Source organism: Pteronotus mesoamericanus, unplaced genomic scaffold (assembly GCF_021234165.1).
Source record: "Pteronotus mesoamericanus isolate MK-2021 breed Mesoamerican mustached bat unplaced genomic scaffold, CSHL_Meso_final contig_182, whole genome shotgun sequence".
NCBI classification, from domain to species: domain Eukaryota; kingdom Metazoa; phylum Chordata; class Mammalia; order Chiroptera; family Mormoopidae; genus Pteronotus; species Pteronotus mesoamericanus.
This window is the reverse complement of record NW_026555078.1, coordinates 35,778,868-35,800,811: the sequence shown is the minus strand read 5'-3', so window position 1 is coordinate 35,800,811 and position 21,944 is coordinate 35,778,868. Positions and strand designations below refer to the sequence as shown.

General features: G+C 40.2%; 1 protein-coding gene and 1 pseudogene across 2 annotated transcripts in view; one reads left to right on the top strand and one right to left on the bottom strand.

Moving 5' to 3' along the window:
• Positions 1–8,892, top strand: part of LOC129066050 (cyclin-dependent kinase-like 1) — a 40,187-nt gene extending 31,295 nt beyond the window's left edge. The window contains exons 6-9 of one of the 2 annotated variants that reach the window (XM_054567590.1): positions 1,751–1,833; positions 4,912–4,968; positions 6,083–6,238; positions 7,889–8,892. In XM_054567590.1, the coding sequence (XP_054423565.1) occupies positions 1,751–1,833; positions 4,912–4,968; positions 6,083–6,238; positions 7,889–7,996 (404 nt within the window). In that variant the 3' untranslated portion in view covers positions 7,997–8,892. The remainder of the gene's footprint in view (positions 1–1,750; positions 1,834–4,911; positions 4,969–6,082; positions 6,239–7,888) is intronic. The other variant, XM_054567592.1, reaches the window with a different exon arrangement.
• A 2,144-nt stretch (positions 8,893–11,036) lies between these two features.
• Positions 11,037–20,547, bottom strand: LOC129066051 (ATP synthase subunit s, mitochondrial-like; annotated as a pseudogene).
• Positions 20,548–21,944: the final 1,397 nt, after the last annotated feature.

Genomic DNA, 21,944 nt, shown 5'->3' with positions numbered 1-21,944 from the left:
TGACGAAATTATTTCATTGACGATGATGTGGTAACTCATTTGTTTGTTGTCCTTGACCCCAGCCTGCCAGGCTAACTTGGATTATTCAGACCCTATAGAGAAAGATTCTCAACCTCCTGTGTGTCAGGAAGAAAGTCACTCCTCTAATGTCCCTCTTCTTGTCGTGCTTTCTCACCCCAAAGCCACTTCTTTTCTTTCCCCTCTTGGGGTGGAGGCGCAGAGGGGAGGAGAAGAGAGAGGAGAGGGACAGATGAAAAGACCTATAAGCAGTGATTGTCCTCTTCAAAAGTCGGGGAGTTTAGCTACTACTTCCCTGAGTAGTATCCCAATTTAAAGAGAACTGTCCTCTTCCAAAAACTTGCAGCCCCTGCTGTCACCCGGGCTTTTACTATCTCCCCAAATATACTGTAAATTGCCTGAGGGTGATGTCGTGTCTTTTATTTCTGTCTGCCCTCCACCAGTGTCTGCACACGGTAGGCAGTAAATAGTTGCTGATGGCTGTTGTTGAGTGACAAGTAAGAGACCTGGGAACCCTTGCAGGGGCACTGATCCTTCCTTGGCTGTGTCTCCTCTGGTCATTTTAGGACACCCTCTCCATGCCCCCCCAACTCTGATGGAAGAAGGTTATTAAGGTACGGGCACTGTTCCCAGGCTGAAGCTCAGAGGTCTGGGGTAAGGTATTAGAGAGTATTTTTTAGCTGCTTGTGCAAAATGGGGTGGGACAGCAGCTTTTGGATTTGAGTGAGAGATAAATTTCCAAACCAAATTGATAAAATTAGACAACTTGATACCCTGGGGTAGGAACTCTAGCCCAGTCCAATAGCAGCAATTCTGGAGGCCTGATTTGGAGGGTTTTTTGCTCACTGTGCTCTGGGAAGTGGTCCTGGGTGTGCCTCGGGGGTGCCCTTTTCTGAGTATCTCCTTGCATTCTCTGAACAAAATTCCTCTTTAAGTGTACAATCCCTAGAATTTTGCGTGAGGGCAATTCTAGCTGATTTGGTTGAAATGTGGGCAGAGTGAGCCTCACATAATCCCCAGAATATAGAAATGCTCCTTTTGTTTTGTCGCTTCACATTGTCAGTACTGTTAAACAGTGGATAAAACAGGATTTTCAGGTGACCGCTACTTGGTGAAACAAGAAAACAAAGTGGTTCCAGGTTAGAAATGTATTCCTTCTAGTTACATCTTCCAAGGGTCCCCTTTCTCCCTCCCCCTTTCTCTCTCCCTCCCTCCCTCATTTCTCCTTCCTTCACCTCCTTTTCCCCTTCCTTCCTTCCTTCCTTCTCTCCTTCCTAAAATATTTTTTGAATGCTTGTTAAATGTTAGGTACTGTGCTAATCTTAGGCCAATAATACACTTTTATCTTAACCCATCAGGATTCATTCAGTTAACATGATTTTGATGTGTAGTTGTACTTTTGCTAATAAAAACGAGGGGTTTATTTGATCTGTGTATGTGCTTCTGAGTTGTTTGGTTTGGATTACGTAAGCACACTCTGAGCCTTGAGGGGTAAGAACCTTGTAGTCCTCCGTTTCTGTGCGTGCCTCCTCTGTGCCTCACTGCGCTTCGTGCAATGTAGACCTCAGTGCAGGTTGTTGACGCTGCCTCAATGCCTCTCCCTCTGATTGGAGAGTAGACTGTAGCCTTCGTAGGTTGCAGGCACAGGCAGACACAGAACCAGAAAAAGGGACACCACAGGTTAGTGCTTGCTAACCCATCTCATGTTACTTCCTCTTTCTTCTCTCCAAAGGAGATCTCATTCCTAGGCACCAGCAAGTGTTTAGCACCAATCAGTACTTCAGTGGGGTGAAAATTCCAGACCCTGAAGATATGGTGAGTGACCCATTTTGGAAAGAATCCTGCATGCGAGAGCGGAGGTTAACAGAGTATTTAAGTGGTGATCATCCTATTTAAACAGGGAGAGGCTAACTACATTTTGGTAGTTACTTTCTTGAGCCCTATGGCCCAGTCTGCCCTGGAAGGTCACTCTAAGGGTGGGAAAAAAAAAAAAATTGGGACTCAGGCAAGTGAGTAACTACCAAAACCTAGCTAGTGGTGGTTAGTGAGCATGAGGGACAGGAATGCAGAGTGCCTGCCCTGCGCTCACCGGCCCTTCATCATTTCAGCAGTTGAAGCTCAGAGCCAATCAACTTCAGACAATGACTCATCCAGGAAAATCCAGCATTGTCCAAATCCCCTGCTCTGCTGTGCCCTCACTGCCCAGACCATGAGGGGAACGGGAATGACCTTGCACGGCCAGCCTCACTCGGGGGCCTGCGCTCTGTGCTCAATGTGGGGAACGTACTCATTCTAAAAACAACGGAAAAATTAAAAATATGCATGTCCTTAGTCCACTTTGAAGAATTTATTCCAATGAAAGGCATAAAGATGTAACATTCTTTAATAGAAATCATTTCCTTTTTTGTCCCTCAGTAGAGGATTAAATAACTTACGGTATATCCTTACCATAGAAATACCACAGAGCCAGTAAAAATATTTTTATGTATTCACTTGAAAAAAAATTCACAACATATTGCCAAATGAAAAAATGCTTATAAAACAGTATATATAATTTGACATAATTGTAATAAATATTTGCTACACAATGTATATATTTATATATAAGTATAAAATAATATGACAGCCTTTGAAAAATCATGCAAAGCTTTTTACATTTGTGAGATAAATGGCTGCATATAGATACAACAATATTAATAGGGTATATCTCTTGTGGTGGGGTAATTTTTTTCTTTTCTTTATGGTTTTTCAATATTTTTTATGTCTTCTAATGGGCTTGTATAATAATCAAAAACATTTCAGAGCACAGTTAAAGTTTGTCTGAGTTTCTACTGTCTAAGAAAGGTACTTTCAAATCGAAACTAACCCTCCAGTTGCTCAGTTTCCACGTCGGGGTTCTGTCAAGTGCCATTTGCGCTGTCTGTTCCCTCAGCCCCTTGGCTTGCCTCGCAGAGAACACTTCCTCTTCCCATTCCTGCCACCGCTAGCAAGGGGAAAAGTGGGTCGTGCTGGGAGCATGCTGGGACAGAGAAGTAGGAATGACACCTGGCATATGGGAGGTGACCCAGCTGGCTCCCTAGTGACCTGGACATTCCCAGTTCCACACTAAATATCCCTTAGGATTTCCTGTTTGCTTGTGTACTGGTGAAGCCTCAGAAACAGTCCAGGTTTCATAAATGTAAAAGCTTCCCATGGTGTCCCAGAGGTGGTTCTGCAGGGGATTTCCTGTTGACAGAAACACAGGAAGCAGCAGTGAAGGGGATGTGCTGGTTCAACATCTGTGTTTGAGTCCCTCTGCTGGTCAGTAACCTTGCTGGAGGGAGGCCTGCTTGCTTCTGGGGCTGGGAAAACTGGCTAAGCCGGCAGGATGGGCCCATTGTATCGCGGCCGACCCACCAGCCTCACCCCACGCCCTGCTGCTGAGACAGCAGGGCCCAGTGTCAGCAATGTCCTATCAATTCCCAGCCGAGCTCAGAGGCAACACACAGAAATAGCAAGAGAAATATTTAAGCCAGCAATTTTCAACCTTTTTCATCTCATGGCACACACAAACTAAAACTAAAATTCTGCAGCACACTGAAAAATGTATTTTTTGCTGATCAGACAGAATATAGGTTTATTTTGATTTATTCACACTGGGTGTCTAGCATTGTGTTGGCTGTTGTCATTTTTTTTATTTGACATTCGAAAGAAAAAGAGGTCAGTGCCCCTGACTAAGTAGCTATTTCATGTTTTAAAAATTCTTGTGGCCCACCAGTTAAAAACGCTGACTTAAGCTCTGGCTGTGGAGGGCAGGGGGCGAGAGGGCGCTACTCTCAAGGGCTAATACAAATCTGCTTAAGGATTTTTTTTTTCCCCTCCCTGTATCTGGTAGGGAATTCCAAAACGGAGGCTCTGGTCTCTTACTCTTATCAAAGATTAATAAGTACACACCTGGGAATTGGTTGTTTTTGTCTGGTTCCCTCTTTAAAACAGCACTGTGCTTGCAGTGCCAGGGGTGGCGTTTCTTTTGCTGAGCCGGGCCAGCCACTCCAGACCCCAGCTCACACACTGCCATCGTTGTACACTCAACACAGCTGGCCGTTTATTTTACTCAGCTTGGCTGGCTCTTATTTTCCCAGCTCCCCTCTCTGATTAGCCTGTTCATCTGTGGTGTATCCCTTTCACTGGCTTATCTGTTTGTCTGGCATTGGGCATTTCTTCCACTTTATCGTGTTTGTTATCTCTCATTGTCTCTAGCATGTGACTGGAACAAAATAAGTCGTACAGGGCCAAAGGGAGTTTGAAGACTATCTGCTTGGGAGACTCTTTAAACAGTAGGATGATCAGGGAAACAGCAGGTTCTTGTGGGAGAAGACAACAGTGTTCATTTTAGAAAACCAAGAAGCATCTGTTCACGTGGGTAATGAAAAAAAAATCTATTTTGAAGCTCTGTTTTTGTGAATGTCAATAAATGCAAAATTGGGCCCCTTTATATAAAAAGCCAATATTAGTGCCAAAAATTATTCTGAGGCAAGGCAAGTTATATAAACTGAGGCAGGAAAAAAAGGAAGTAACAATTGCTCAATGAATTTGCTTGTTTGTTTGTTTCACTAGTGTTTTCTCATAATTTGCTACCTGCATCAGTTATTCAGAAAGTGAAGGGAGTGGCTCGGAAGAAGATTTGGAAAAGCAATCTGGAGGTGGGGAGAGAAGGGCTGGTGAAACAGGCAGAGGGAGGCTGTTGCGGGTGAGCGGTATGGTGGGCAGAGGGTGGAGGAGGCAAGGAAGGTGCCAGGAAGATGCTGCTCTCACTCAGAAGAAATGCAATCTGAAGTAACCTCTTACTGGAATACATGCTGTAAGTAAAACCCCCTTTTCTTTCTTTCTTTCTTTCTTTTCTTTTTTAAACAGGAACCACTTGAATTAAAATTTCCAAACATCTCTTATCCTGCCCTGGGGCTCTTGAAGGTAAAATCATGGCTTTTCCAGCAGCTGTTGTCATTGGGGAATCCACTGATTGAAAGGTGTTCCTTTTAGAATTCTTCTCCTTTGAAAAGTATACATGTTTTCAGTTTTTAAAATGGGTCACATTCTACTACAGTACAAACATCTGTAAGTGTTTTTCACTTTAAATAAACCTAACATTGTATTTGACTTCTAAATTTACACAAAATAGAAATTACAGAGGAGTGGTTTATTTTAAAAAAGATCTTTTTCTTCAAAAAATGATAGCCATAGGATCCTTTTAAAGAGCCATCTCCCTGGTATACTTGAAGTAGGTTTTGATTTTAAAATTTATATACATACACATTTTCAAGAATATCTAGGCCTTATGTGGATGAGGAGCTGTTAAAATATTTGCAAGTTACTGTCAATGTCCCACCCATTTCAAAAAGTATTGACTACATTTACTGATGTATTTATAACATAATTTAAAACGTGAGACAGTTCCTTGGGGTATGGGGTCACGAGATGTAATATATCCAGGATGAGCCCTATGGAAAGCTCCCTGGCAAAACAAATAGTTAAAATGGTGTTATACAAAAGGATGTATACTATGCCTCTCCTTCCATGCAGACACATGTATGCTTGTAATGCATAGACTATTTCTGAAAGAATTTAAAAAAAATTTTGATTTTAGAAGGGGGAATGGAAAAACTAGAGTGGTTGAGAGACTTTGCTGAATCTTGTATGCACTTTATTTTTACCATGTGTTGGCATTATTTTTGAAGTGAAAAAAAAATCAACCTAGTTTTCACAAAATATATGCAAGGGACCAAAGAGGCTAAGTGGATAATTCAAGCTAGACACTGAGGTCAGAGTAACAACTGCCTCAAGAAGAGAACAAGGTGGGAAAAATGATTTTTTCTTACTATTTCCAGAAACTATTTATTTATTCTGTGGCTCCTCATTTAGGAATCATCATGGAAGGAACTAAAACCATGATTGGGTGTTTCCTCCCCTTTTCCCTCTATCTTGTTCCCAACTGATCAAACTATAAGTTTAATCTTACAAATATAAAAAATGACATTAATACATTCGTATTATTTTTAAAGGAAGGTGGAATTTTTCCTTCTTTTAGGGCTGTCTGCACATGAATCCTGCTGAGAGACTGACGTGTGAACAGTTGTTGCAGCACCCATATTTTGACAGCATCAGAGAAAAAGGGAATTTGGCAAAAGATCACGACAAACCAGCAAGGAAGGCCCTGAGGCAGAACCGAAAGCACTTGCCTGGGGTAAGAATGGGGCATGGCTTTACAAAAGCATCCAAGGTTGCAATGTCAAATGATCTATCTGCCACCTAGTCAAGAGGGTCTGAATCTACACTTGTGGTGGCAATCGCGGCTTGCAGCTCCAGGACCTCATTCCTGCCCCAGGACACTGGTCCCATGATTTACCAACCAGGGCCCCCTAGACAGCTGCCTCCCAAGGCCCCTTTTCCCTGAATCCGAAAGATGTTCTTGCCCTGCAGTTCCCAGCTGCCACACAAGGGCCGGGATTTTTGGTGTGCTTGAGCGCAGGTCTCGGCCAAGTACCCACTGTCAGTCCAGCAGAGTATGCTTTTTGTGCTTTGGAAAATGAACCCAGATTCATCCTAGTAGCTCTCTGTCATCTTGTTTACCTTCAGTATTAATTGACATTCCAGGTTTCCCCTCAAAGGAACTGTTTTCCCTCCTGATCCTTTAATCACCAGAGTTGACTTGGGTAAAAGCAGTGATGAGTGCCTTCCGGGATAGCAGCAGAACAGCACATTTAACCAAAGAATTGCCTCCAAAACAGCACCCTGAGAGCCTGTGAAGCTTCATGATTGGTGTAAAGTGGCAAAATGGCCTTACAATAAGTGTCTTGTCATAAGCCAGAAGCTGTAACAATTTAGAATGGACTGTAGTTGGGAATGACAACTAAGATGAGCTGGCTGCTCCTGGTCACTTCTGAAACTGTCTAGATACCCCTTAGCTTAAATTATCTTGCCTTAGCTTAGACTTCCCCTTTGCAGCCTCCACTGTACAGCATGTTCAGTAGTATCTGGTGGTGTGTGTGAGGTTTAGAGGAGGGAAGAGGGTATCCTGACCATTAGGAACAGGTACCACAAGAACTTCAGGACCCTAAGATAGGTCAGTTTCAAAATGAAGAATGCTTTTATTTTAGTCTCTGTCATATATGATCCAGGTAGCAAAGCAGGTTGGAAATAGACTCCCGCTTCAGAGTTACACCTTATCTTGCCGTTTCTTTGTGTTCAAGAGTAAAGGGTCTTGATGGAAATATTTTTATTTGAAAAAAATATGGGAATCCTGCTAATTTGTGTATTGCTTGTAATTACTGAAGGATTCAACTGTAATTTAAAATTAAAAAAAAACCCTGCTTTTCAGATATCTACAGTCGTATAGTACAATAAAAAAGTAGATGTGTGTGTTCTCCTTGTTTTCACATGACATTTACAATAAATTCAAGCATTTTCTGGCAGCATGAAGGAGACAGTTTTGTCTTTTTTTAACTGAGGAGAAAGTGAGCAAATTGCCTAAGTGCTCCAGATACCAGTTTTCTTTGCTGTAAAACAAGGCATTGGCTCAAATGATCCTGTGAACGTATGCCTCGCTCTTGTGAATATATGCTTTTTTCCAATAATGTTAACATGTAGACTTTTCCTTTTTATATTCTCTAAATTTTCCTTAATGTGCATGTTTTTATTCTTAATAGGAAATAAACCTCTAAAAGGAAAAGCAGAGACCAAATGTAAACATTTTGTCCTCTCTCAGGTTCTGGATTCAGTGCAGAAAAAGTATTTCTGTGCTGAAAATTTAACTTATTTACCTCTTTTGTGACATGTTACCAACAATGAAAAAAGTACATGGCATTAAACCTAATTCTGTGCCTTGTATTTTCAGTTGCAGTATCTACCTCAGCTGACTAACAGCAGCATCCTTCCAGCTTTGGATAATAAGAAGTACTGCTATAATCCGAAGAAACTTAACTACCACTTTCCAAACATTTAAGAAGCTTGGATAAAAAAAGAACTGATCAATAACTCAAAAGAAAAAAAAACCCATACATTTGATTGAAAACCATTCCAATGTTGAGAAAACATAAGTAACTAACTGGGAGAGACAACTTGGCAAGATATGAAGAGAAATTTCAGAAGCAGTCCTCCATGCTTGGTGATGCTGCCTGCAACAGAAGGGGAAAACTTATTTGGATTCCCACTTGTGTTTTTGTTGTATCTAAGTAGCTGGACTTATGGACAGATATAGAAATAGTATCTACTTCCTGTTCCTCTGGCAAAACTAAAGATGTAAAAAAGGTTTATGCTTCCATTGTACCATATGCAACAAGTGAAAAATGGATTACACAATGCCCGTTTCCTCAGATCTCTATTGCCTTGAGTCCTATCTCCAGTCTTTTTAGATTGTTTCACCATCATATTTAAGAAGGGTGTAAGTTCTTGAAATCAAAATATTTAAAATTCCATTTCCTGCATGCTCTTAGTTCTTAAATTTTAAAACTTTTTGAAATATTTAAGTTATTCAAAATACTTAAAATCATGTACTATCATAAAAAACTCACATGTTTATATATCCAATGATATGTTTATAGACATTTCTCACATATACTTTTGTCTTTCCGTTTAGTAAAGGATGCATCTTAGTCGTTTTTGCAGCAAGATGGATTACTATATTCCATCTACATTTGTTCACTCAATTCCTTTGCAAACAACGGCATGAAGATTGACAGCTGACCAAGGTGCAAGGGGTAGACCAAAACCTATGGGTTTGGCAGGAACTGAGCCTGACAGCCTAAAAGTAATTAGTACTTCATTCTCTCCAGCTTAGTCTAAGACTTGAAGTCAGACCCATAGGCAGGACTATAGTGACCTGGATTTTGTAAGAAATTGCTTGTGAGCTTTTACTTGGTCATTAGAGACCTTAGGTTGTAAACTGTTTTCCCTGAAATATCTTTTTACACTGTGTGTGTGTGTGTATACACACACATGCACATTTATTTTATGTGTGTGTATATACATACTATTCTAACAACTAGTAATAAAACTGTAGTCCAAAATGATATTGAGGATTCCTAATTTTGCACAGTGATACTTAAAATGCACAGTGATACTTAAAATGACATAATTAGCTCTGATTTGGCCTGTTGCTCCTATTCAAACAGCTTCTTCCTCGTCACTAGGACACAAGGGCAATATAAAATCCGTGTCTTTTCTTATAACTCAAAGCCATTTTTGGTTGATGTGCTGCTACTATTTCCTAGTAGTTCTCAGCCATGGTTTTTGAAGTTATATTTTACTATATCTTCAAAACATTTCTTATGCACCCTCAGTTTACTGCTGTACTAATTTTCTTCATGAGAGTATTTGACCTTATTCACTAACAGCTAAGTAATGCACCAAATTCTGGCAACTGTTAATCAGTTTGGCTACCCCAGCCAGTTTAATGATATCCAAAGTCTTCCTGATGTATGTAGCTTCTTGCATAGGTCTGATAGTAAGTTAATCACTAATCCTAGTATTATCTAATTCTTGCTTTGAAGTCTTGCATCAAATGACAAGGAAGGATATCCAACTTCTGTGCATAGTTTACATTTTGTGTTTCTTCTTTTCCTTAACCCAAAACAATGCACTTGACAAGGCAGGTGACTGTAACTGCCTAATTTATTTGTTTTACAGAATACCATTCAGAATAGAAAGTAGCTCCAGACTAAACTGTGGTTAATCAGTTGCCTCATTACACAGCAATCAAACAAACCTGAGACAGATGTGCTTGTTTTCTCTAATGAGTTCTAGTAAATGTATGCTTATGTTTAACTTAACCATATCTGCAACCTTTTTTCACATAGAATATCTATTGTTTCACATGAGACTGTTCTATATCCTTGTCTTTTTAAAAAATTTATTATTTTCTGATTCTTAAAAAATGACAGTGGTAATTATATTAGTAAATATTATAATAGTATATAGTGTATAATTTATGGTATGTGTATTTACATAAGCTGGTTTCTAAGCGCAATTAAGATTCATTTATTTACCAGAATGCTGTATCATAGAAAATGTTTATTTCCGAAGTCATATTCAACAGCTTAATATTTAAACCAAACATACAGAAATCCACAAAGAAATCGGCATATAACAATAATAGAATCAGAGCCATTTCGGGTAAAGATAAAGACATGTTTTATTTAATGATATTCTTTATCACTGCTTTCTAGGCATTGAATTTTTTGTTTATATTCCTTCATGATGTCCCTTGAGCTCATAGGGAATAGTATCAAACAAATAGGGGGGAATAAAAATCAGTTTCTAATTGACATGTTAAAATTTTCTGTTTAAAGCATTTTTAAAATTTAATTTAAAAATTAAATTTAAGCAAAAAGCAAGTACAGTTGTACTGGTCTTCATGTTTATTTCCTCTGTTTTACTGCAATCAGCAAAACTATTTGACTTCAGCCAACTATTTATGTCTACTTTTAATAAAACACCAGACTAAACTTACCAAATAGGCAAATTAGCCAGAAACTAGTCATTCAGAGAAAGGATGATATTATAAAAAACAGGAATGCAGGATCATGAGAAAGGCATGCAAACCCTGGGAAGCAATACGAATGCCTCAGTAACCACTGGTTACTTTGCATAATTGACTTCATCAATGAATCACTTTCAATTTTTCATAGTTGTACATTTATAGTAACATGCTTCAATATCTTTAAGCCAAAATTTAACATAAATTACTGTCAAAATACAATAAGGAATATCTGTGTTGTACATGTAAATAACTTGAAAAAACTCAAGTCAGTATCTAAATCAGAGTTATCTGTACAGGTATCTATATAAAATGAGGGGTATATTAAGATTAAAATGCTACCTGGTTTGCACCACTTCCAAATTAGTAACTTTAGGGAGTCTTGTCTGAATATTTATTTTCTACATGATGGACTTTCTGCTTTTAAAATATGAGATGATATCCTGATAGGTCTACTGATGATTACATAATATTCGCTATATTTGGGATCAACAATTTTAAATGATACTTTATATTGAATAAGGCACTTATTTTTTATTATTATTATTTTCACTTCAAGTCTAATTTTAGTTCCAGAGAAGGTAGTGTTGTCTTAAAGGCTTGGACAAGGTTTTCTTTATTTCTTATTCCAGGAAGATCACATAAAAACAAATACTTGAGGTTTCTGTAAAAGAGAAAAAAAAAGAAGTTACTTCAATTTGGCTTTTACTCTTACAGCATTAAAACTAAACTCAATTTATTCACTTTTAGAAAAAAGTTACACACTGAATGTGTATCTTAGTTCTGAATTAAACCAATAATTCTAGCTGAATCTTTCCAAATACTATATGTATTTTACGGCATAAAACACCTTCACATGTGAGATATAAAATATGAACCTTAACCTAGAAAGGGAAACAAATTAGAAAAGTTGTTAAAGGAATTCAAAAGGAAGCCTTGAAGCCTCAACCAATGTAAGAAACAAACAATCTAGTACTTATGGTTCTAATGTTTAAAATTTCTCATACTTCCTGTGATAGATTATTGGCAGAACTTGGGGAAAATTGCTTTAAAAGATGGAGAGGAAGGATAATAGCTAATGCTTATTGAGAGCTTACTGCAGTAGGCACGATGCTAGGTGCTTTACACAGACTTAATTTTTTAAAAAAAGATGCTCCCTAAATATGCAATAAAACCATAATGCATTAAGGTTGATGATTTCAACTGTTTTAAAGTATTACAGATGAAAGTTAAGTCATTTTCTCATTTCAGAACTAAAACAAGATACTACCCCTCAACTGTTTTAAATTCTGATTTTTCACCTTAGCATCACTATCAAGTTTCCATTTTGGCACTGATCACCTACCTTAAGTGACGCAAAGCAATGATGCCTTTGTCTGTGACATTCCCACATGAAATTATTTCCATTTCCAACAAACTTTTTTGTAAATTTTCAAATTGACCAATTCTCTCCAAACAGCCATCCTCGATGTAATGGCACTTGCAAAGCCTTATTTTTTCAACATGCTTTAGGCCCTCTAGGGGGAAAAAGTGCAGTTTAAGATTCTGCTTTGCCATTAAAATAACCTACTATCCCAGGTTTCCCAGGACTGTTCTGATTTTAGAATTGAAAGTCCTATGTCCTGGGAAACCTCTTAGTCCCAGGAAAACTGGAATGATTGGTCACCTTATTAACTATAGAGGGTATTCACTATACTGCTGATAGGACCATACTGCTGTCAGACAACCATGCACTGAGGGAAGAAATGTCTGCCCAGCCAGAAGCTATGTGAATATAATTTTAGTTCACATAAACATATCTACATATTGAGGCTTTTTCAATGACAAAAGTTTGAATTTTAAGTCAATAAACTACAGAATAAAGTTATGTAGAGACAAGCTTAGTAAGGGGAGAAAGGAGAGGAAGGTGTTTGTAACCTCTATTTAGTTCAAAAATAAATACTATACATAGGAAGAAACAAACTGGATTATATTGAAAAGGCAAAAAGGACACATCTATAATATTAAGAAACAAAAGGTCACTGTAAAATCACCTGCATTTCTCATAAGCAAATGATAGGGTAGTTACCCATGTAATCAAATCCAATATTCATGATACAAGAGTCAGTGGCATCAATGGCCTGGATCTTGTATTTGTCCAGAGGGCCCGTTGGGAGGTTGTTGTAGTCCTTCTGCCACCTCTCCTGGCCATGGTAGCGCACCATGGCCCCACAGCGAAGCAGCCACTCGGAGGCCGCCCTTTCAGGGCCAGCCTCCCTGATGCGTTCATAGTCTACTCTGTTGGAAAGAGAACAAACGCAGTTAGGTTTTACTATAATCATTACCTTCTTAACTACATTCACCAACAGAAACATAGAATAGCAATAACTTTCCATTTCAAATGACTAAGGAGAGAGACAAGTATATTAGTGAGACCCATGCAAACAAACAAACAAACAATAAAACCCCCATACAATGGCTCTACCTGCTCCCTTTCCTGCTTTTATTTTTGTTTCCAAGTGAACTCTGCCAAGGCTTGTTATTTTTATGTGAGTTATCAGGCAGGCATGAGTCTTCATTGATTTATATGCAGCACAGTGCTTGACACCAGGAGGTACTCAGTAACTATGTATTGAATGATGCACTTGGTTATTGTTTTTATTAATGGTAGAAGAGGGAATAATTTTGAACTTATGTTCAAATTAATCTTAAGTGATGTTTATTAATTTCTATATATGACTTTTTCTCTAGTTAGTGGTGTTAATGCAACAAGGAGGTCAGCCTCACCAGTTTCTAAATGATGTTTCTAAGCATGCCACTCATTACCTTTTTAAAAACTGGAGTTCACTTGATACTATTCAAAAGGCTAACTAGATCCTTTAAGAAGCCATAGAATAAAATATTCTAAAATTACATTTACTGAGCTTTTCTAATCATAAAAGTAATAAATATTCATTTTAGAAAACTTGAAAGGCAGGGATAGTCCAAGTAAGATAAAAAATCACTGAAATCCTGCAACCCAGGCATGTTAACATTTTGTATTCTATTTTTCATCCTTATTCAATGTTTGTATGTGTTTTGTTATTAAACAAAAGGAGGACCATACTGTATACACTGTACAAAAAACCAACTTGAAACACAAGAAATAATCACATAGCTAATGGGAACTCATCTAACTCTAACAATCCCCATGTTTCTTCACTTTAATGAGAGTAACTTACTTATTAAACACTGCATTCAACCAGCCCCAGAAGTATCTGGTGTCACATGACCGTGGGAGTTTCTTTAAGCCACATAACTGCCAGGAAATTTTTCCAAACAGCATCGTTTACTCTAGATACACAAAACAGCATTAATATTCAGTAATTAGCTAGCAATCGGAGTCACATATGTACAGTCACTTCACAACTTCAAAGTCAATGCTCTTGCGCCAAGAAAGCTGATGATTCACTTGCCTCTCAATAGTCACTGAGCAAGTCACTCCTGTCTCAGTTTCCCAGTTTCTATTGCTGCAAAAGAAATGAGGAACTCTATGGTTCCTTCCAACCTTCACACTGTTTCATTGTTCTATCCTCATTGGCGTCTGTCTGCGCGGTTGCCCCCTGGTGTCCATTCAGGCAGTGCACCTACATATTGACAAATCACCTCCACTCCCGATCTCCATTTCCAGTATGAAAATGGCAAACTAAATTGCCTAGGGAGCAGTGTGTGGAGGTCAAGACCTCCAGGGAGGAAGAGGACACATGGAAACAGATCTGTGACGAGGCTGCAAATAGTGTCACCAGGAACAGTACAAAGAACTGTGGAAGGGCAGCAGGGAAAGCCTGGGGCAGCAACTTCACCTCTCTGACCCTTGGTTTTCTCACTTGTGAAAGGAGATGAGGTGCTCAGATGATTTCCAGCTGTAAAAATCTATAACCATGAGTTGAGAAACTGATTTTTACATTGGGTCTCAATCTGATTTATGCCAATTCAAGTTTCTCTAGGACTGTGCCAGGTGGGGGAAAAACAATGATAAATGGAGTTTGGTTTCTGCCTTTGAGGAGCTAACAAGTTAAGGCAGGATGGAGAGAGCTAGAACAATTTACCAAGTAGTTAAAATACAGGATAGAACCTCATCAATATTTTAAAAGAGTTAAAATAAGAACAGGCTAGGATTTAAATACAGATACCAGGCAAAGGTCTGTCAGGTTAGCTGAGGCAGAGACATTTAAGGCGTGCTGTATTTCAGTTGGGTTAGCACATGGGGATAATGAGGAGACAGACAATTTAAACAGTCACATCAAAAAGCGTCTGGCATAACCAGCCAGGGAATTTGGACGGTCTTCTGCATGTGGTTGGGAGTCACTGAGGTTTTAGCACCGAACACTGGCATTGCTAGAGATATGCTTCAGGAATATTACTCAGACAGCAACGTCAGGATTGCGAACAACAGAACAGGATAGAAAGACAGCTAACAAGGTCTTCAACTACATGTGGGCATGGGAAAGGGCCAAGTGGGGAAAGAATGAAAATGACATTATCGAATGGATTCCACATGACTCAGTAAATGAGATGTAGGGGCAAGAGCCAGAGAAGTTGAAGATGACACTAACTTGTGGTCCTGAGTCACTGGTAAGATGATGATGCCATTATGAAATCAATGTCAGAAGGGACAGGGTTGTGGGTTCAGGTTCTTTTTATTTCCCACTTTTTATATTCTAAATATGAAGTGTTGAACTTCTAAGAGGAGATGACCAACAAATGATTAGAATCTAAGTCACATAATGGTACTGCTGAAAAGAATTCAGACCACCTAGACTAAACCTATTATTCAGAGATAAGGAAACTGAAGCCCTGATATTAAGTAACCTGCTGACACCCTAAATCCTTTCTAGAACAAGGTGTGGCTTTAATAAATGCATGTGTTTAAAAGAACTTGCCCAATGTTTCATGGCTAATTGGTGGCAGTGCTGAAACTTGAATGTAGTTCTGTCTGTTACCAGTTCAGGACTCCTTCCTTAGTCATTGGATGGTTATTCAACTCATCGAAAAAAAGAGGACTAGAAAGAGGCCTGAGTGGGAACCATCTCAGAGCTGAGGAAGTGACTGAGGATGCTGAGGTTGTGGAACAGTGAGAGAGGAGGTCTGAGGACAGAACCTGGCATCGCCTACCCTCCCGCTCCCTTTTCCACGATCACTGGGCCTTCATTACTGTTAACCTCTCACCTCCCCACCTCCACACGCACCCCCACCTTGCTATCACTTCACGCTCTCAGCTCTTTCCAGCTTTTTGTTAAAGCTCCCTTCACCTGTGCCCTCCTCTATAAACACCATTGGCTGTCAATCTCATTTACAAGTCTGGGCTTTCCAGCTTCAACTCAGGCTGTGACTTACTTATCATTACTCCCTGCCCACCCAATCCTCTCTGTGGAAATCTTACCCAACCTCAAGGGTTTATTCAAATACGATTTTTATCCATCTGTCCATTCATTCAATAAACATTTATTGATGTCTGCTATACCTAGTGCAAGAGATACAATGGGAAGGTAGAAAAAATAAACAAGAGACAAAGACATGGTTCCTGTCCTCATAGAAATGTATAGCCTAATGAAGAAGGCAGAAGATGTAAACAAATAACATGCAACATGATCTCTTGGTAGAGGTATGAACAAGTTCTGTCAGAGCCTAAAAGAGTGAGGGGAAGGCTTCACATTAGCATTTTCTTTTGGATGGCTCTTAAAAGATGATTAAGTGTCCAGTGAGGCAGAAAAAAGAAAAGTGTGTAGAGCAAAAAGAAGATCAGGATCACCTTATTCATCTCCATCTCGCTTAGCACCTAGCACAGTGTCATACCCCTAATGCAAGAGTTTAATAAATATTTGCTAACTAATAGGCTTTAATGGTTGATATAGTTCCATGGAGAAATGTAAAACCAAAGAAACTGTTATTAAGCAGATAAATTTGTGTGACCTGTGAAATCTGAAGTACTTTCATTTGATTTATTTTGGCCTACCTTCTAATTCAGCCTAAAGAAAAGGTCAAATTTACTACTTCAGCTATGACCTCTAAAAATATTAGGTATCTTATTTAAATAATTTAAATATGAAAATCAAATTTTTATTTCGCAGTAAAGGTAAAAAATTGATTGGTAGGTTTTTACATTCTTAACTGTAACTTTGCTATTTGATTTTAGCAATTTCAGATGATTTCAATCAGCTACCTCTGGGAATGCTTTCTATAGGGAAAGAGGAGACCTCTAGTGGTAAGTAGGTGAATTTAACTCTAATGAATTAACAGAAACCAGTTAAAAGCAAGTTAAAAATAACCTACTGCCTGTCTGGAGCTGTTTGTTGGAGGGTGGTCCTGTACACCAAAAGGCTGCAGGGATGGGTATGGGAGGCAACTGATCGATGTTTCTCTCTCTCAAATCAATAAGCATATCCTTAGGTGAGGATTAAAAAACCACCCACTACTAAATTACTACTGTGATAAATAATTCAAGAATTAAAATCATTAAAAAAAAATCCTACTATCAGAACATGGCTTAGAGCCACAAATTTGTCACTGATGTTCCTAAAAGTTGCAATTATGTTTGTGACTTAGAAAAGGCCAGACCTGTGTGTGACTCAAAAGGATACACACGAGTGTTTCTGAGTAGGTGTGATTGAGAGTTGCCATTTGCATAAAAACAATATTTGGTTTTTTTAAGTGGAAGTTCTGTTTACATATTAAATATAATACTTCTGTGGGCTGTTCAAAATGATGGCTAACTTAGTGGTCAAAAGGACTGTGAAGACAGGGTTATCAGAATTGGGGGATTGCTACCCCCAGTTACAACCTACTTCACTTCAAATAACCTATTATTGATGCCAATTTTTATTCCTGAGGCATGAAGAGTGTCGTGAAATATGATAGAGCAATTCATTAAGAACTGGAAGCAAAGGTCCCAAAAGCCATTTCTAGGCCAATACCACATGGCATTTATTGAACTAACATTTACAGGTTCTGACACAGAGGAAGATGAACACGAATTCTCAGCCGAGGAGGGTGGTGTCCTGGACACAAATGTCTCTAGCCAAAGACACCACAGAGTATATAAATGTAAGGTTAGCTCTTGATTTGAAATTACTTAATTGAAACACATTAACGTACAATCCCAGGGGAGGGTAAGCAGAAAATAATTGTAAAAAGAGGATGTGTATTGTAAATTCTTTCAACCTGCTGAACTAAGAGGCACATGCTCAAAATCAGAGCAGTAAAAAAGTTACTATGGTCTATGAAAGTCTGATCACAGACCCTGGAAGTGTCTAATTCTGCATTCAACCTGGTAACAAATCAACTACATGCTGTGCGAACTGAAAAATAACCATCTCCACTACGTATCTATCAAAATGATTAAAATAAAAAATAGTGATACCCCCATATGCTGGTGATGAGGAGAAACTGGATTACTCAGATATTGCTGGTGGGAATGTTTAAAGGTACAGCCACTTTGGAAAAGCAGTTTGGCAGTTTCTTTCAAAACTAAATGTGTACTTGTCATATGACCCAGCATTCGGAGCTTTGGACATTTATCCCAGGGACACAAAAACAGATTCACACAAAAAAGTTGTACACTACTGTTAATAGCAATTTTATTCAAAATAGCTAAAAACTGGAAACTCAGATGTCCTTCAATGGGCAAATGGTTAAATATACTGTGGTACCATAAAATACTATTTGCCAATAAGGAATGAACCATGGATACATGCCACAGTTGGGATGGATCTAAAGGGATTACTCTGAGTGAGAACAGCTAATTCTAAAAAGTTACATACTGTATAGTTCTGTTAAAAAAAATCGCTGAAGTGACAAAATTTTAGAAAGGGAAAACAATTGGGGAAGGGGTGCCCTGCAGTAGGAAAGTGCAGCTATAAAAGGGCAACAGAGGAGCCCTAGCCAGGTAGCTCAGTTGGTTAGAACATCATCCAGATGATACGTATGATTTATATATAGGAACGCTTGCAGGTTAGATCCCATCAGGGCACATACAAGAATTAACCAATGAATGCATAAATAGCGCTGACTGGTGTGGCTCAGTGGGTTGGGGGTTGTCCCACAAAAGAAAAGGTCCCCAGTTCACTTCCAATGACGGCACACGCCTCGGTGGCAGGCTAGGTCTCCTATTGGAGGCTTAAGATAGGCAACCAATCAATGTTTCTCTCTCACATCCATGTTTCTCTTCTTCTGTTTCTCCCCCCCTCCCTTCCCTTGCTCTAAAATAAATAAATAATCTTTTTTTAAAAAGCAAGCATAAATAAGTGGAACAATAAGTTGATATTCTTTTCCTCTCTCCTTAAAAATCAATAAATTTAAAAAAGGGGAGGGGGCAGTGGAGGGATTCTTGTGATGGAACTGTACTCGATTGTGATGGTGGGTACAAGAACCTACACACAGATAAAAACTATAAAGAACTTGCCCAGCCGGTATGGATGGGTTGGTTGGAGCATCCTCCCCTGCACCAAGAGGTCACAGGTTCAGTTCCCTCCTCATGCAACTGATCAGTGGTTCTATCTCACATTGATGTTTTTCTCTCTTATTCTCTCTCCCCCGCCCCCCTTCCTGTCTCTCCAAAATCAACAACTGTGTCCTTGGGAGGACTGATTAAAACATGCATGTAAAACTGGTGAAACCTAAGTAAGATCAATGGATGTGTCAATGTCGATTTCCTGGTTGTAATGTACTATACTTTTGCAAAAAGTTATCATTGAGGGAGACTTAGTAAAAAGTACACAGAATCACTATTGTTCCTTACAACTGCATGGAAATCTACAATTATCTCAAAATTTTTAAAAATAAATTTAAAAATCCCTTTTCCAAAAAAGAAAAATTGTGATGGAACAAGCAGGTAACATTCTACATTGTTTTCACAAATAAAGCAAAATATGTACAACTATCTGGGAGGTAAAACCATTTGAGCATAATAAAATCAGTCATTTACCGAATACTTCACTGTGCTAAAACCTGATGAGCCTCATCTCCTAATCCGAACAGTCCTATAAGGGAGACACCGCAGGTTACTCCTAGTGCACAGAGGAGGGGAGGGTCTGAGGCAAAGAGGTGAAGTGACCTCCCCAAGCTACCTAAAGACTGGAACCAAATCCAAATGGGCAAGTCTTTCCAGCAATTAAGTTGTATCATTCTACTTTTCTGTCCAGCTGTTCTGACCCTAAAAATTAAAAACTGCCATTATGCACAGAGAACGGGTGTTAACTGGCACGGTGATAATCACATAATTTTAGAATAATAGCGATTTTAGAGATTACATAGCCCACCTCCCTTATTTTACAGACAAGGAAACGGGGGGATATGGGACCTGTACAGGTGAGTCGGTGTTCTCAGGCCCGCACAGCATAGTTTAAACTGAAGGTCGGCCCAGTAGTAAAGATACGGAAAGAGATCGCTAAATGATGGCAGAGACCTAGTGGGGTCTAGTTCCTCTAGGCGGTATCTACAGGACCGATAAACAACCGAATGAATGATACCGCCAGGAATCTGACGAAAATAAGTCCAGAAGATCGCAGGCTATCAGGAGTTGCCGTGATACAGCGCCTCGGTCCAGAGCGAGGACTAAGGCCGGACGGGCGCGCCCCTTCAAGAGGCACTCGGCTTAGTGGGGGCCGGGGGCTCAGCAATACGCCTCCTGCTGACCCCGGACCGGGCCGACAGGCAGGAAGGGAGGCCGCTGGGCCAGCCCAAACGAGTTTTCACCGTAATCATGCCCTGATTTTCTCCCACAGCCCCGCGTCCCCTCGACGATGAAGGTCGAAGGCGCGCAACTCGGCGGGTCAGGTTTTCTGTAAGCCAAGCGAGTGGAGAGGGAAAAGGGCAGAACTTAGGCGCTACTACTCTAGTCCCGCCCGCTCGGGCCTAGCTCCTCTACTCACAGCGTCGGAGGGAGGGAGGAAGCGAGCGTCCCAGGCGTGTACGACAGCGCCAGCCTGCCCTTCGCCCTCCGCCGCGCGCTCCCATTGGTCACCGTCGGCCACTCCCACGTGGGGCGAAGGTACGCGCCTCATTGGCCCCTGCGTAGGAGGCGGGGCTAGAAGCGCCGGGCCCCTGTAGTGTCTTGCTCTAGTGGCCGCTCTGGGGCTAGGGCAGGGGAGGGGTCGCAGGCGATGGTCCCCTCGCTGCGTTACCTGGGCAGTGCCTACGGACTGGCCCGTGGGAGTTTCCCCGGGGGCTTCTCCGCGGCGTGCGGGCCCGCGCTGGGGAGGCCCCGGCCGCTGTGCCAGGGTGGCCGCAAAGCCAGCACTAGGTGAGTAGCCGCTGGCCCGCCCCCGCCACCTGTGCTGCATCTTCCCTCAAAGGTGCCTGGTGCTGGACCTATGCCCCTGTTCTACTTCCCTGTCCCTGGCGTTGGAGGTCGGAATCCTGTGGAGCACGGGGTCCAACCTCGGATCCCCGGAGCTACCTGCAGGATTTTTTCGTTGTGTTTGTGGGCGGGAAGAAAAGAGTAAGAGCAATGCTGAGTAGAGGTCTACAACAGTCTGTCTCTGAAAAAAAACTTCTTCACATCCTGTCTCACTCTGGGCGTGTTAACTGAAGCTCCCCTAAAGATTCAGTTGTGAATGGGAGCCTTGCCTTTCCCACAGGTGATAGTTTTGAGCGTTGAAGGACTTAGCACACTATAAGCAATCAAATACGCTCTTTTTTAGCTGGCATCGCTGGTGTTACTTGGAAGATCTCAAACAAGTCGTAAATCAGTTCCAGGCCAGCACTGCATAGAGTTACCTCAGTGAAAAGCAGCTCAGTTGCTAATTAAAGCCTGCAGAATTCAGTGTCCTGTGATTTAAAGTTTGGAGGTCACACTGGAAACCAGTCTCTCTCTGCTTTCTGTGGAGATGGTGGTTTATGAGAAGCTTGAAAGCTGGAAAGTTTGGCTCTTTCTAGAACTAGAGTGTGACTGGAGCTTAGCGTCAGAGATGGTGTGGAATGACACCAGGAGAGGGGCTCCAATCACAGAAGGGTTTTTATTTTAACCACACATTGAATTTCATTCTAAGAGCGTTGGGAGGCTTTTAAAAGGTTTTTGTTTTTTTGTTTTTTTTTTTTGAAGAAGAGGAAGTGATTAAATGCCGATGTTTCAGAAATTTACTCTGATTGCTGTGTGTTAGTGTATTGGAGGGGGATTAGAACGTCATAGGATTTGTAATTCATCGTGAGCTATGTAGACAATTTTTTGGGGAAGCTTTTCTTAAGGGAAAGAAAGTAGGGTTAGTGGATGTTTTGTTTATACTTTTTATTTTGAAATAATTGTAGAGTTATAGAAGATTGCAACAAAGTAGAGATCTTATGTACCTTTCACCCAGTTTACCCCATGATAACGTATTATAGAACTATATAGTGCCATATCAAAACCAGGAAATTGACGCTGGCACAATCCATAGACCTTGTTCAGATTTCATCAGTTTTA